This window comes from Kogia breviceps, chromosome 19, assembly GCF_026419965.1.
Source record: "Kogia breviceps isolate mKogBre1 chromosome 19, mKogBre1 haplotype 1, whole genome shotgun sequence".
NCBI classification, from domain to species: Eukaryota; Metazoa; Chordata; class Mammalia; order Artiodactyla; family Physeteridae; genus Kogia; species Kogia breviceps.
The window spans coordinates 39,446,145-39,462,251 of record NC_081328.1 but is presented as its reverse complement, the minus strand read 5'-3'; the positions used below and the strand labels follow the sequence as shown (position 1 = coordinate 39,462,251).

The window sequence follows — 16,107 nt, the reverse complement described above, 5'->3', positions numbered from 1 at the left end:
AGCTGTGGCATGGCCCCAGGGAGCCGTAAATGTTTAACTAGAATTGCTTTTTCCATGAGATCTTTCCACCTGATTTAAGGGAGAGATCGTGGTGGGTCACTGGGCTGTTTGAGACTGAACCAGGTCTTGGGGGGAAGGAAGGTCACTCACTCTTTTGTCCTGTACCCTGAGGAACATAGAGAGAGAGAGAGAGAGAGAGAGAGAGAGATTTCATTCTTTTAACTTCCACTGGGGCCTGCTTGTGTAGGCCTAAGGTAGAGTCTGGGTGGACTCTTAGCTTGATCAGGTGCATTATTGACCTTGCAGTTTCCTCATGAACTGCTGGCAGGAAGCCAGAAGGCTGGGCTCCACCCTTGCCTCCCGTTGTGAAACAGGAATTCCTTGTAAATCCTCCCCTGCCTTACCCCTTAAAGCTTTGCCCCCAGTTCCTAAGGCCCGACATAAAAATTCACCAGGTTTTAGGTTCCAGCATTTTTATTGGCTGCTACTAATTCTGGTGTGAGAACACCCCCTCCTCCTGCCCAGCTGGGAGTGTGCCTTCTAGAAGCATCCGGGCTTGGGTGGGACTGCTTAGTGGTTCACTCTTGGCTGGAGAGGTGGCAGGGATGAGGATGGTAGGCTGCAGAATTTATGCCTTCTACACACAGCAAACAGTTCCCACATGTTTGGCTCTTCCCTATAATGGAACGGCACTCTCCATGCCCCTGGGGCCTCCTACTCCCTCAGTGTTGAGGTCTTCTTTGCAGAGTTGTGCTGGTCAGCAGATTCTGAGAGCACAAGCTCCACGGTGGGCCCTGGTGTGGATGAGACACATGGCTTCTGTTCGGAATTCACTGGAGGGAAAAGAAAAAGTACTGAAGAAACCTCCAGGGTGGGAGGAGGATGAAGCTGCAGCCAGTTATCATTCCCTGGGCTCTCCCTCCCTTGGGCCCGCCCTCACCATCCTGCCAACATCCCTGGCGAATGTCACCCCCTTGCTCGCCCGCTGCTCCTGGGAGCCGGTGCTGCTGCCACTCAGGGAGTTCCTTCGCATGATGCCTGGGTGCAGGATGGGGAGGGAGAGCACTGAGTGAGGGAAGGGGCCATGGGGAGAGGGGGCTAGTCCCCCCCAAACTAAGGGGCAGACCCCCAGGGCCTGAAAGAAAGATCACTAGGGACGGGTCTCCAGAAAGATGGAAGTGGGGCAACTGCTGTCTCACCAGGGCCCAGGGGCTCAGAGCGCTGCAAGCTATTGCGCCGGGAGGTGGGGAAGCTGCCCTTGGAGAGGCGGCGCTGGCGGCTAGACAGCATAGCAGCAGGGGCCACGATACCCGGCGGGGGCTGCTTCCCGAGCCTGCTGTATAAGTCCTCAATTTCCTGTTTCTGTAGTGTCTGTAGTGCCTCCACCTCTGACAAGTGCCTGCGGACACATCAGGAGCGTGAGAGGGCTAGCCAAACACTTTGCTCTCCCAAGTCCACCCTTTGACCTCCATCCTCCCCAGACTCACTTCTGCCGAAGACTCTGCAGCTCAGCCCAGAATTCCTCATCCTCCCCACTGCTCTCTGATTCCTCACTGCTCAGACACAGGCTGCTGTAGGAGTAGTTCATCCACACTGGGCTGGGATGGCTCAGGGGTGGAGGGCTGCCCCCCACTCGGGGTTCCTTCCCATCGTCCCCTTCCTCTTCGGCTCCAGCCCCCAGGCCCTCGGCTGCACGGTCACTTTCAGCCAGAGCCTCCCTGGCCTCTGGCCCGCCTCCAGCACTATCCTCCGTGTCTGAGCTCTCTGAGGTCAGCTGAGGGGTTGGAGGTTTCAGGGAGCCAGAGAGAGTGGGGCATGTCGGTTGCAGGGGAAGAGGCTCAGCTGGTTCCTTAGATGAAGTCACTTGGAAGCGCCCAACAAGCTGGGGCTTTCCCTCTGTAGTGAGACAAGGAAGGAGTCATGAAAGAAGGAAGAGAAATCAGTGGCAGGATATAAAGTGACTGAGGGACTTCCCTGGTGGCGCAGTGGTTAAGAATCCGCCGCCTGCCAATGCAGGGGACACGGGTTCAAGCCCTGGTCTGGGAAGATCCCACATGCCATGGAGCAACTGAGCCCGTGAGCCACAACTACTGAGCCTGTGTTCTAGAGCTCACGAGCCACAACTGCCGAGCCTGTGCGCCACAACTACTGAAGCCCGCGCGCCTAGAGCCTGTGCTCTGCAACAAGGGAAGCCACCGCAATGAGAAGCCCGTGCGCCATAACAAAGAGTAGCCCCCGCTTGACGCAACTAGAGAAAAGCCCACGCGCAGCAACGAAGACCCAATGCAGCCATAAATAAATAAATAAATAAATACATTTATTTATTTTAAAAAAAAGTGACTGAGGGTAACGGGCAGGGGAAGGTCAGTGGTCAGAGGCCTCACCTTCAGAGATGGGAGCCAGTCTGGCTTCACCCAGGAGTGGCCAACCGAGATTTGGAGAGGCCTAAAAAGTGTGCACCCATGAGTAGAGAAATGATCCAGAATGGACGCCACACACACACCCCGCAATCATCCCTCTTGGTTCCTACTCACCTCACTCTCCATCTCAGCTGTCAGAGGTGAAGGCCTCTCTTGGCCACAAGGAGCAAGGGGAGCTGGAGGGGGCAGGCTGGGCAGGGGACCAGGAGGAGCTGGAGGAGACTGGGAAAGGAGCCCAGGGGAGGGGGACAGCAGGGACTGAGCCACAGTCATCACAGCCAGTGAGAACGCACTAGCCAGAGAGAGCAGAGGGGCTGCTGTGGTGGAGGGCAGGGGAGAAGCAGAGGGACGGGGGGGAAAGGAGGGAGGAGCAAGAGTAACCTGGGAACAACTGGGGAGGAGAGAATTCAATGGAAACTGAGCAGATGGGACTGGAAACTGGGATGCACTGGGGGAGAATGGAAGCGGGGAGCTGGGGGGGTGTGGAGAGAGATTTGAGGAGACCTGGGGAGAAACTGGAGAGAATGAGGAGGAGCTGGGATGACATGGGGGAGAAATGATGGGGAAGATGGGACTTGGGAAAGCAGGGCGTCCAGGAGAAAAGGGGTTTCCAGGAGATGAGGGGGTTCCAGGAGAGGATGGGGAGGTGGAGAAGTCTGCCCAGCTCCTCTGCTCTAGGGTGCCGCTCTGGAACTCTGCTGGGCAGGGAGCGGATGTTGAGATTCCAGTCCTCCATTCCCTGTGCCCTTCCCAGGAGCAACCCCAGGGGTTGAGATGAGTAGGGACAGAATGTAGTACATACCACTGGATGGGTCTGGGGGGTACCCTGGGAGGGCAGGCAATGGTGCTGGCTCCTCCTGAGAGAGAGAAATGTCACAGTGGGAAGAGCTGAGTCTTAGGGCTCATGAACCTCTAGGAGTCCACAGATGCGTTTCAAGGGATTCGGAAGTGTACTTGAGGGACTTCCCTGGTGGTCCGGTGGTTAAGATTCTGTGCTCCCAATGAAGGGGACCCAGGTTTGATCCCTGGTCAGGGAACTAGATCCCTCATGCCGCAACTAGGATCCCGCATGCCGCAACTAAAGATCCTGCATGCTACAACGAAGATCCCATGTGCCACAACTAAGACTGGTGCAGCCAAATAAATAAATAAATAAATATTTTTAAAAAACTGTATTTGAGGGCTTCCCTGGTGGTGCAGTGGTTGAGAGTCCGCCTGCCGATGCAGGGGACATGGGTTCGTGCCCCGGTCCGGGAAGATCCCACGTGCCGCAGAGCGGCTGGGCCCGTGAGCCATGGCCGCTGGGCCTGCGTGTCCGGAGCCTGTGCTCCGCAGCGGGAGAGGCCACAACAGTGAGAGGCCCGCGTACCACACACAAAAAAATAAAAATAAAAAACAAAAAAACAAAAAAACTGTATTTGAGAAATATGTACTGGTAAAGGGGTATGATGTCTGCAACTTACTTAAATGGTTCCCCCAAAAAATGCATGCACACACACAGATAGGGGAGAGAGGAAGAGAGAATGGTAAAGCTCATGTGGCAAAACACAACTGGCAAATCTAGGCAGAGTATCTAGGAATTCTTTGTTCATTTTTTGCTACTTCTCTGTAAGTCCGAAATTCTATTTATTTATTTTTGGCCGCACCGCAAGGCATGTGGGAATATTAGTTCCCCAACCAGGGATCAAACCCGTGCCCCCTGCATTGGAAGTGTGGAGTCTTAACCACTGGACCACCAGAGAAGTCCCCTCTGTAAGTCTGAAATTGTTTCAAAATAATGAGTTAAAAGTATGCATTGAACACATTTTTCTAGAACAAGAATCTGTGGCTTTCATCAGATTTCAAATGGGGGAAAAGCTATTGTTTTGGGGTCCCAGAGATGAAGACAAGTTAGATCCAAGGGGACTGGTAAGGGCAGAGAGTAATGAAACCTGGAGCAGAGTCCCTTCCCCCTGGAGGTGCCCAGAGGGGTCTGACCTGGGGGCGCAGGGGGTCTTCAGCAGCCTCCACAGGGCCAGTATCTCTCTTCAACAGGGTCTCCACTCGCTGGATAATCTCCCGAATCCGGTTCAGGAATCCAGCTCGCTCCGAGGGCAGAATGAACTCGTTATACACCTGGTGAGAGTCAGTAGGAAGGGGAAGGAGGGCTCGGTTATTCCACTCATCCCTCTCTCCCGGCCCCCGTCTTTAAAAACCAACCCTTCAGGGCTTCCCTGGTGGCGCAGTGGTTGAGAGTCTGCCTGCCGATGCGGGGGACGCGGGTTCGTGCCCCGGTCCGGGAAGATCCCACGTGCCGCGGAGCGGCTGGTCCCGTGAGCCATGGCTGCTGAGCCTGCGCGTCCGGAGCCTGTGCTTCGCAACGGGAGAGGCCACAACAGTGAGAGGCCCGCGAACCGCAAAAACAAAAACAAACAAAAACCCAACCCTTCAGCCCACTGCTTGTGCTCACCACCAACCTAAAACAAGTATTTAGTAAGCATCCATTGTGTGCCAGGCGCTGTGGGGCGTAAGGAGAAATACAGCTTAGAGAAAAGGAGGTAACATTCACAGCATGCATGTATATACCAGATCTTTACATATCTTATCACATTTAACACCAACAACAGCTTTCTGAGGTCTACATTAACACCGCCACTTTAGAGTTATGCTAACCAATGCTCAACGAGGTGAAGTTCAGTCTGCCCAAGATCAGGGGATTTGCACACAGACCTGTCTAAAGCGAAAGTCTGAGTTCTTTACACTGTTGCCTCACATGCTTTTGGACACAATTCCTCCTCTCATAGGGCTTATAAAGTATGCCCCACAGATCCACATACACACACAGCCCCGCAAAGTTAAGTAAAAATAAGGCAATAAATGGTAAATGTAACATTCAAGTCTGCAAATGCTTACTGAGCATGTACTATGTGCCAGCTATTTGCTAGGTTCTTTGAGGGAACAGGGAAGTATGAAACAAGGTCCTGGTCCTGAGGAAGCCCAAAATCTAGTGGAAGAGACACACACATACATAACTCAATAGACTGCAAGTCAGCCCATGGCAGGTAAGGCGTTTTTGATTGGTGTAGAGATAAAAATGCTACTCCCGGAAGGGGAAAGGGAAACCTGCTGTTTAATGGGTAGAGATTCAGATTTGCAAGATAAAAAGGTTCCAGAGATCTGTTGCCCAACAGTGTGAATATACTTAACACTACTGAACTGTATACTTGAAGAAAATGGTTAAGATGGTACATTTTATGTTATGCGTTTTTTAACACAATTTAAAAAAATTCCATTCCAAGAAGAAAGCAGTTCATACCACCTCAGGGAATAGGGGGAAGCTGGGATGGCTCCACAGCTGAAGACTGAAGGATGAGTAAGAAAAGCAACCCTTTACTGAGGACCTACCATGTGTGGACATTTCCCATACTTTTATCATCATTTCACTTCTTGTACATGCTGTATCACTTCTCATAAGTTATATATTACATCAGAACATCCTTGCAAAATAAGTATTATCCCCTGCGTTTTACTGATGAAGTTCAGAGAGGTTAAGAAACTTGCCCAAGTTTGCCAAATTAGTAGATAACAGAGCTGAAGTTTGAACTCAGGTCTTATGTGAAAGTCCACCCTTTCCCCTGTTCCATGCTGTTCTGAGGCAGGAAAGGGCACAGCACATTCACAGCACATTCAAAAAGGGCACAGCACATTCACAAAATAGCGAAGACTGGAGTCTAGCTGAGAGTGCTGTGAATTTCGAAGGCCGTGATCCAGAGTTTGGACGTTACTCTGTAACCACAGGTAGCCTCTACAGATTTGGGGGCAAAAAAGCAACAAGAGGAGATCTAAGTCTCAGGAGAATTCTGCTGCAGAGGAGTGGAGGGTGGGCTGGGAAGGAGAGAAAAGAGGGCAATGGACCCTGGGTTCAGGGTCAGGGTCCCCTTGGCTGGGTAGGATCTGAGTGGGGCTTGAAAGCCCAGTAGAGAAAGCTCCCAGGGCAAGACCCCCGAGGATATGGAGCCGGAAGCTGAAAGGCACCCAAGCCTCTTCAGAGGACTATTCAGAAACCAGTGTGGCTGGAGGAAAGATTCTTGAAGGGTTGAGTGGCTTGACAGAAGTTGATAAGCCTGCACGCCAGGTGATAGTTTATCTTTGTCCCCGACACAAGCTGAATGACAGGATGGAGAAGCTTTAGAGAGAGTTCCTGAAGTCTGACGTTTCTTCCATTCCCTTCCCTCTTTCATCCCAGAGGCTGGCATCCATTGCCCCCACTCCACTGAAACTGGTCTCCCACAAACACCTCCTCCTGGCAAAAGCCAGTGTGGTCTTGCCTCAGGCTTCACCCTATGCCTCCTTGAAACAATCTCCTTACTCAGTTTTTAGTAACACCTTCCGGAGCTCCTCCTACCTCTCAGGCTCTATCTCTGTCCTTCGATGACCTGTCCCCACCCCCACCCCCCATTCCACAACTGGGGGTATCCACTAAGACAAACCTCTATGCCTCAGGCTTTGCAGGCCCACCTTCTCTCACGCTCAACTCTGCTGAGACGCCCAGATCCACCGCTCTCTCCAGCCCTGACCTGTATTCTCTCCTATAGAGGATCTTATCTTGCCTGTCTCTCTGTCATTCAAGCTTATCATGATCCCTAAAAAAAAAGCAAGCCTACTTGCATTTTCTAACTTCCTCTCTCCTTTGATGGCCCATTAGTTCCTCTAAGCTACAACTTGCCCTTGATATCCCCTCTCCCTAACTCCCTCTCATATCAACTCAGCAAATATTTATTGACCATCTACTATGTACACTGTACCATGTCAATAGATTACTGGATTACAGAGTAATTTATTTTCCCAAAATGACCCTCAGATTCACCCCTTTTCTTCCTCCTCCCCCATAATCAATTCTCTCCTTGGACCACAGCCGGCTTCTTGTATACACCTGCCAACTGGATTCCCTACCCCCAACCCTCTCCCACATCCCACAGCAGAACAGTCTTCTTAAAACCTATTCTCACCATGTTACACTCTAACTCTTAAGACTGTCTATGATCTGGGCTCAACCTCACTTCCACAACTCTCCTACAGGAACGCTTTTCTTTTTGGATTTTTTAAAAATTGAAGTATAGTTGATTTACAATGTGTTAATTTTTGCTGTACAGCAAAGTGATTCAGTTATACATATATACACTTTTTTTCATATTCTTTTCCATTATGGTTTATTACAGGACATTGAATATAGTTCTCTGTGCTATACAGTAGGACCTTGTTGCTTCCTATAGGAACTCTTGCAATGACAAAGTCTACTCATGAAGCCCTCCTAGCCCCATATTTCAAGTCACTCCCTATATCCATGCCTTTCCTTTGCTGTACCTCCACTGGACATGCCCTTTCCACTCTTCACTGCCATTCTGACCCATCTGTCAAGACCTCACGTAAGTCCTACCTCTTCCCCTGCTGCCCCCAACCCATCCTTTACTTACAGCCACAGTATCCACGTGTATAGCGTGCACTTCACTGCACTTATGTATATCCTATGTTAGTCTCAAATTGCTCCAGCTGAGGATCCAAACCTCACTGGATAAACAGAAACCTCCCCCCAAACAAGGGCAGAGATGTCTTCAGTGTCACTGTGCTGAGGGCCAACCAGCTTTAAAACCCTTGCTGTTGGATGGGGGGGGGGAGTTCAGCAACAGGGGACATCAGGAAGTAGACTCTTGTCCCAGATCCAAAGACTCTGTCTTCATCTCTCTCCCCCTCACCATGGCAGCTGCAATCTCTTCCGGGCTGTCCCCATCCAGATCAAATCGGAAGGTCACCATCTTGCTGTTGTGCGTCTGTAGCTGGCACTCAACCACTCTGTCATTCTGGTCTGAGACCTTCAGAGTCAAAAGTCAGCAGAGGGAGGAGGTCAAGCTCTCTGTCTTCATCACGTGTCCCCACCCCACTCCAACCAAATGACAGTGGCCAGATTGGAACTGGAGAGAGGCAGATTCTGCCCCCATAGTCTTGTATTAAAAACATGACTGGCTGACTCTTGGGTACCAGTAGCACACTGCTTCTCCCCTTTTCTGGCTAACTTCCCCTATCCCTCTGACAGTTCCCTCCAGGCCCTGTAGCTTATTCCCCAACACCTGTGCCCCTTCCTTACACTTGTGACCCGAAGCCGGGATCGGGGTCTGCGCCGGAGATTTTTCCCTGGGGGTCTCCTCATCTGTTCCATCCCTTCTCCCATGTCACTAAGGCCTGATGCTGCATCTGAGGCATAGCTGGAAAAAAAAGGAAAAGAAGACAGGAGTGTCAGAGTGGGAACTGGGAGCCCAGAGCTCCATATATTTCACCCTAACACCCCAACTCAGACCAGAACTTACCTGTCTCCAGGGGAAAAGTCATTGCCAGGGCCAGAACGTGGAATGGATAGGGCAAAAGCCTGAAACAGGATATGGGTTCATGAGGTCAGGGGAGGATAACTATTGGACTCCAGGGAGATGGTGTCAAGGGTGCTGGGGTACTTGGCAGAGGGAATTAAGAAGAGGACAAGAGGGGTGAATTTCCAGGGACATGGGGCCATGTCAGGGGTTTGGGATTTACAGGATGGGAGATAGGTTATAGGATTGGAATGGCTTGGAGCCCCCCATGTGACCCCCTCTCACCGAGGGCAGGCAGAGATGGGACTCAGCGGGGCTGGATGGCACGCCCCTAGGGGGCTGAAGGGCAGGGTCTGAGGCATCCAGGAAGCCGGAGGAGCTGAGGTAGCCATCAGTCTCGCAATCCGCTGGTGGGGAGGGAGGGGATCAAAAAGTGGAAATAAAGGGGAGTGGTGGCCAAGGAGGGAGGCTGCCTGAGCAAGGAGGGGCCTGGAGCTGTGGCAGAGTTCTTTCTCAGAAGGAGCTATGGCTAGATGTGGAAGGCCGGGTAAGTGACAATGCTGTTGCCTTGAACTTCTGGGTAGGGGGCAGAGGTCAAGGGTTCTGGGACCTGGGTCCCAAGGTCAGAGGTGACTTACAGGTGGTAGATGAGTAGCTGGCATGCCGGAAGAGGAAGGGCTGGTGCTGGTCTGCCTCTGGCTCTTCGGGTTCAGGGGGGAAGACACTGGAGGGAGCAGGAGTCATGGGGACAGCTGCTGGTAGGGGCCCTGGCGCTGGGGGGAAGGCCTCCAACTCCTTAGCTTTGCGCAGCTTCTCACGCTTTCGCTGGATGGCAGCAACCCGTTCACGCACTGCACGGGCCACTGGCTGGTAATCAGCTTCGCACACTAAGCCCAGGGCCACCTGGAGTTGGGAGGGTGAGGAACACAGTTTGAGATGAGATTCCCCCTCCCCCAACAAAGACCCATCATGACACCTTCTTGAGGCCTCCAGGACATGGAAGAAAGGGAAACAACAATTATTGATTCCCCACTGTGTCCATTACCTGGCAGCTCTTCACATTATCAACATTAAATCCTTCCAGCAACCTTCTGAGGTAGGTCTTATCAGCCCCATTTTTGAAATAAGTAAACTAAGTGACCAGTTCATGGTTATACAGTAAGTCAATTGCTCTTGGGGGCTGGGGGGACACTTTGCAATGTCTGGAGACGTTTTTAATCGTCACAACTTAGGGGTAGGTACCACTGGCATCTACTGAGTAGATGGTTAGGGATTCTTCCCAATGTCCTACAATGCACAGTACAGTCTCCCAAACAAAGATGTCAGTAGTGTCAAGATCAAGAACCTCTGTATGTAATGGATCAGGATCCGATCTCAGGTCAGGTTTGAGCTATGCTTCAGAGACCGGCTCCTATGCCATATTTCAAACACATTCTCAGGTTCCCGACCCAGACCCACCAAGAGATGATTCCCACCCTTTCAACTGCACTTTTCTATCAAGAATTTCCTACTCTTTCCCTTCCCCCCTCAGGCCTTCCAAGACCAGCCCCACATCTTCTGTCTCCCATATATGCCTCTCCTGGTCCACCAGCTTCTGTTCATCATGTCCTTATTCATTTCAATAACAAGCTTTGCTGGGCATGTAAAGGCGGTGGGGCAGGGTGAGCTGACCTAAAATCTGAACCACCTGAGTCAGTTCTGCCACTTACTTGCTTGGACCTTGTACAAGATATTCAACCTCTCTGAGCTTTTATTTCCTCATCAATAAATGGAGATAAAGTCACTCCATGCAGGGTTGGTAACAACCATCAAATGCATGGGAAAGGGCTGTAAGCTGTGTACAGATGTGGGTGATTAACAAGCTCCCACCACGTGCTAAGCACCGTCAGGAATAGAAAAACCAATATACACAGTCCCTGCCCCCAGGACTTTATAGTCTAGTGGAAGAGAGAGACAGGAATGTCTCTGGTATAAAACAAGACCAATGGGGGCCCCTCCAGTAATGGAGGACCTGCTGAAGTGGGAAAAAAAGCATTTAATTTTGACTCTAGAGGGAACAGGCTTTCTGAAATGGATGGGTCTGAGCATGAAGGAAGATAGAGAAAAAGACATGGGGGGGATGGGGGATGAAAAAGGGAAAAATGGATAAGCTGGAGAGAAGGGCATTTCAGGAAAACCGGATCAGCAGGAAGTAACACAGGGAGGTGGAAGGACCCAAGGCTGGAAAAGGAAATCTCCAACTTGTGGAGAACGCTAGGTGTGCATGCGGGTGGGGTGCGTTGAGGCCGGAGCTGCAGGATGACCCTTGCGGGAGATACCGAGAGGGCTGGGTTGAGCCCCCCTCCCACCACCCAGGCACCCCTCCAGCGAGGCACTGGCCCCTCCAGTCGACCGTCCAAACTCCCCTCATATGCCCAGCCGCAGGGCAGGCAGTCTGTCCTCTGCTCACCATCTCCTGCGCCACCTCCTCGGCTGCGTCCCGGCCCAGTTGGAACAAGAACTCAATGGCCTGGTTGTCCCGGCGGCGCCCCCCTCTCCGCGCGTCCTCCATGCGCAGCCAGAGCTTGAGGTCCGGCTTCTCTCCGTCGTCCTCCTCCGCCAGCTCCACGTGGACGCCGCGCTCCTCGCGGAAGAAGGCGTGAGCCAGAAGGTCCTGGATGGTGAACCTGAGGGCGGCGCCACCGTGAGCCGAGCCCCACTGCCGCCCGCCCCCCAACCGCCCCCAACCCCATCTTGCCCCCTCCACCCACCTCTCGTTCTTATCCGTGCGGATGCAGCCTTCAATAATCTCCTTCACCTCGGGCATCTTCACCTTGTAGAAGCTGTTCGGCTTTCTGCCCTGAGGAATGGGGTTGCATGAGGCCTCCCGCCCTCTGCGCCCCAGCTCTCTGCTTGACACACCCGCCCCTGCCCGAGGCAGCGGGGCGTGCAGACGCAAAAGCACCGCGACTGCTACTAGAAGATGTGATTTCAAATCCCAGTCCCCCCACGTATCGACAGTGTGACCTTGAACAAGTCTCTCGCTGAGCCAGTGTCCTCATTTGTAAAACGCAGGGCTGAACATTTGCCCTGCGCACCCCGCGGGGCAGCAGGAAGGATTTCACATCGATTGGATGTGAAATCGTTTGTAAGTTCTAGGGAGCGCTACACACATTATTCTAAATAGCTTGTATTGGAGGGGCGTTGTGTGCATCCAATATCCTTCAGTGTTCCCCAGGGCATCTTTATGTCCAGCCTGTTTTCATTAAGGGAAAGGGCACTGACCGCGGGGTGGCTGAAGCAGGAAAAGTGTAAAGGGGACCTGTAATTCCCTCTCCTCCCTGCCCCCTCTCACCGAAGTGACCTTGCGGTAGATTTGCGCGGCATTCTGGCACTCAGAGTAAGGGTACTCCGAGGTAGCCATCTCCAGCATGCACATGCCAAACGCGTACACGTCCACGGCCTCATCGTATTTTTCCTCGTACATCTCCGGGGCCATGAACTCCGGGGTCCCTGCAGGATCCACAGCAGGTGTCAGGCTGCAGTGCCTCCTTTACGGCTTCGTCCCTCCCCTTGAGCGTACAAGAGGCTAGGCAGTTCTGGAGTGCAAGTGACCGACCCCTCCCCGTCCTCTGTGTGTGAGGGTGGGGGGTTGGGGGAGGGGTGTGGGGAAGAGGGAATGCCATAGGTCTCCCCATCTTCCCTGTGGTCTTCTACCTCCTTGGATCCCGAAAGACACTGCTAGGGGGAGGGCGTCCCCAGGCTCTCTCCTGACATAGGGAAGGCTGGCAAGGACCCCCCGGGAGGGACGCACCGATGACGCTCTTGGCGAAGGAGGCGCGTTTGAGCGTGGCCAGGCCCAGGTCCCCAATCTTAACGGAGCCTGTAGGGCCCGTGATAAAGACGTTGTCACACTTGAGATCCCGGTGCAGGATGGGGGGTACCCGGGAGTGTAGGAAATGGAGCCCCCGGAGGATTTGGCGGCTCCAGCGCTGAAGGACTCGCGGCTTCATCTCGCGGAACCGCCTCAGGTATCTAGGAGAGGGCGCATAGCCACGGCCTTGGTGGGGGACACATAGGCTGGGGAGGGAGACCACCACTGGGAAGTTCCCCGTAGCCCCACGCACTCCCCCGCCTACGCATCTTTTGCCAGCCTCTCCTAGCCTAGATCCACGCCAGTCCTCAAGCAGAAACGCAGTCGGGGCGTGTGGTAGATAGACAGGAGGTTACAAAACGGGGGTCGGGCGGTAAATGCACAGACAGGGCCGCCCCCAAGGTGCTGTGGGAGCGTCAGAAGGGATAACTAACTGCTCCGGGCGTGGGGGAGGGCTTCAGAGAGGAAATAACTTTTATGTTGAGTCTTGAAGGATGAGTAGGTGTTCAAGGGTGAAAATGGGAAGGGATGAAGACTTTCCAGACAGAAGGGACACCCGTGCTCAAAGGCACGGAGACAGCAACTGATGGGGCAGGCTGCGAGGAGCTGCTGGCAATTTGGTTTGTCTGGAACGCAGGCTGGATCCTATAAGGACTTTGTGAGCAGTCCTTAGAGAGTGTGGACTTTATCCTGAGGGCAGTGGGAAAACTCGAAAGGGTTTTAAGGAGAGAAGTGACAGTGCCAGATCTCTGCAGGCTGCAGGAAGATAGGATAGCTTGCAGAGGAGAGAGGCAGCATGGGGGAAGACTCCTTAGGGGGCAGCTGAGGCCTCCAGACGCTCAAGAGAGGAGGACGAGAGATAGTGAGCCTGGTTTTGGACCTGCGTGTAGCGTTTGAGGAGGCTGGGCTCCTCCAGAAGCAGTGGAGACCTCCCACCACCAGTCCCCCCACCAACTCCCACCACCAGGCGCAGAGCTCACGTCTTGAGCGTGCCCGAGGTCATGAGTTCGGTGACCAGCACGATGCAAACCTGGCCCCTCAGCACCGACTTCCACGAGTCGTAGAAGCGGACGATGTTGGGGTGCTGCAGTCCCTTGAGCATCTCCACCTCCTCCGAGAATCGCTGCCGCTCCGTTCGAGACAGTTTCCGAGTCTGTGGGGGTAGGGGGTGGGGGTCACAGTCACATCAGGCCCAGGACCCCCACGGAGAGGGGGGATGGGAGTACATGGGGCGGGGCTGAGGGAGAAGTGAGGGTAGGAGCCAACAGATGGGGCTGGGTGGGGGGGATCATTTGTCCACCGATTGTAGATCCCTAATTCCCGGTGTGCCCCCCTGGGCTGCTCCAAGGACACACCCACCATGGGCCTGGGGCCGCTCCCTGGACCCCCTCCTGGACACAAGCGCTTTTATGCAGCCCTGTCCAGGAGCCCTGAAGTCAATAGCGCCTTTGTAGCCGCCCAGGCCGGCCGTGGGGTGGGAGGGGACGCCCAGGGGCTGGCAGCGGGCAGGCAGCAGGCGGGCAGCAGGCAGGCGGCAGGCAGAGAATTGGGGCCGGCAAGGGGATTGGCCTCAGAAACTGGGAACTGCTAGATCCAGGCAGGAGGCAGGAGGGCTGCAGAGGGAGGTACAGAGAAAGAGACAAAGGATCCAGGACCAGGTGCCAGGAGACTGCCCCCTGCCCCATGGCTGTCTCGCCTCCCCCATCTCCCTCCTCCATCTCCCTCCCCCACCCCCCCCACCCCAGTTTGGCTGCCTTGCCTTGCCTGGCTTAGAGCCTGGGGCGCGGCACTGGCAGGCGCAAGGGGCAAGCCCAGTGCCAGGGCGGGAGGGGAGGACCCTTCCCTCAAGCCCTGTCCCCCCAGTCTGAATCCAAAGCTGCTAGCTCAGACTTAACTGGGTTCTTCCCCTATGGGAAGAAGGTCCTTCAAACCAGCATACCCCTAAAGCCTATGGGGTTCAGCACCTTTGGATCTGAGAAAGGAGAGCTCAGGTAGGCAGCGGGATTAGGAGCAGGGCTGGACTCAGGCCAGGGCTGGAGCTCCCTGTCTCCCCTCCCCCAGCTGTGGAGAAGTCCAGAAGTCTGACTGCTTCCGAAGGGGCGTGGGAGGGCCCCGTCCTGCCACAATAGCCCTAAATCATCTGGAAGTGGAGAGGACCCTGCCTCAGCTGCTGGCCTCCATCATTCCAGCCTCCTAATCTGCAAAGATCCAGGGTGAGGGAGCAGGAGGGTCAGGGTCACACTGAGGGTCTCAGGACTTAGGGGGAAGGGAGAGGAAGGGAAGAGATAGTAGGTAACCACTACAGGAAAGGGGTGAGGCCAACCACCCCTCAGGTCTGAACTGGCTCCCTACCCAATTTCCCATCCTATTTTCCACCTCTCAGGTCTGAGTATAGAGCGCGTAAAGTGAGAATGTCTAAATCCATAGGGGAGCCACCATACACCACCTGCCTCAGTTTCTCCTTCTGCAGCCCGGAATCAGCCAGGTCCATGGATCATCAGAACAAGGGGGACAAGAGTGTCTGGATATTTGACTGGAAAAATACATCCCTCTTGCTGCTGTCCCCTGGGTCTCCCATCCCAAGACCTCCAAAGGGTCCCATCCCGTGGCGTCACCGAGGGGGCTCCCAGCCGCACCTGCAGCTCACACCAGGCCACCTCCACCGTGGTGTCGGTGTCCAGCCCTCGATACACCGTCTTGAACGAGCCACGTCCAATCTCGATGTCAAACTTGAGGTATCGGCCGTCCGGGGACGTTGCCACAGCCTGAGTCTCCGTGTCCTCCTTTTCCTCCTGCTCCCGCCGCCGCTCCCGGGCCGCCGCCTCGGTGATCCTCGGCGGTTCCCGGGACCCCGACCGTCCTGCGGAGCCCACGAGTTCCGGACGCTCGGAGTCTGAGGACTTCACTGGGGCCCCCGCGGTCCACGTGCCCTCAGTGGGCTCTTCAGAGCTAGGCGGTGGACTCATTGCGGGGCCGGAACCAGCGGAGTCCGGAGGAGCAGGAGGCTCCGGAACCGGTGAGGTTGGTTGGGACCAAGAGCTCAGCAGCCCCAAGTCGACTGAGCTGCGGCGGCTGAGACGGGAGGAGCGCGGCCGGGGCTCAGCCTTCCCGGAGAAGCGGCGCGCCCGGCGAGGGGGCCCGAGGCGGGGCGGCCCCGCCGCGGCGAGAGGCGGCGCGGGCCGCAGGGCCAGGTCGGCCTCCGCCTGGGACATGGAGACCTCGGTCTCTGGGGCCGGGGGTGCCAACATGAGGAAGGGCCGGGCGCCGCAGGGCAGTAAGCTGGGCGGCTGGAGAGGAGGCGGCCTGACAGAAGAACTGGCTGGGTGCGCAGCGCTCCGGCTGAGCTACTGGGGCCCCAGCCCAGGGTCGCCTGCCCCGCAGCCACGCCCCCGCCACGCCCTATTCCCCCCCCCCCGCAGCCGCCCCCTCGGAGCCGCGAGCGCCGTGGAGCCGGTGGCACAGCCCCTCACCTCGGCCACCGCCCCGCCCCCGGCCG

At 54.9% G+C, this 16,107-nt stretch overlaps 1 protein-coding gene across 6 annotated transcripts; it reads right to left on the bottom strand.

Annotated features, from left to right (window-relative positions):
- Nucleotides 1-460: 460 nt before the first annotated feature.
- Nucleotides 461-15,859, bottom strand: WNK4 (WNK lysine deficient protein kinase 4). 6 transcript variants are annotated; one of them, XM_067020699.1, is made up of 19 exons: nt 15,248-15,859; nt 13,592-13,764; nt 12,552-12,772; nt 12,093-12,250; nt 11,509-11,597; nt 11,208-11,424; nt 9,397-9,661; nt 9,044-9,165; nt 8,762-8,820; nt 8,542-8,659; nt 8,153-8,269; nt 4,398-4,535; nt 3,223-3,277; nt 2,535-3,115; nt 2,385-2,445; nt 1,488-1,896; nt 1,200-1,399; nt 941-1,038; nt 461-833 (listed from the first exon to the last, which is right to left on the bottom strand). In XM_067020699.1, the coding sequence occupies exons 1-19, from the start codon at nt 15,857-15,859 to the stop codon at nt 831-833; spliced, it is 3,696 nt and encodes a 1,231-aa protein (XP_066876800.1). In that variant the 3' UTR covers nt 461-830. The 6 variants fall into 6 exon arrangements, with proteins under 6 accessions (XP_066876800.1, XP_066876799.1, XP_066876798.1 ...); XM_067020698.1 differs by lacking the exon at nt 941-1,038 and having other exon boundaries at nt 504-833; XM_067020697.1 differs by having other exon boundaries at nt 746-1,038.
- Nucleotides 15,860-16,107: the final 248 nt, after the last annotated feature.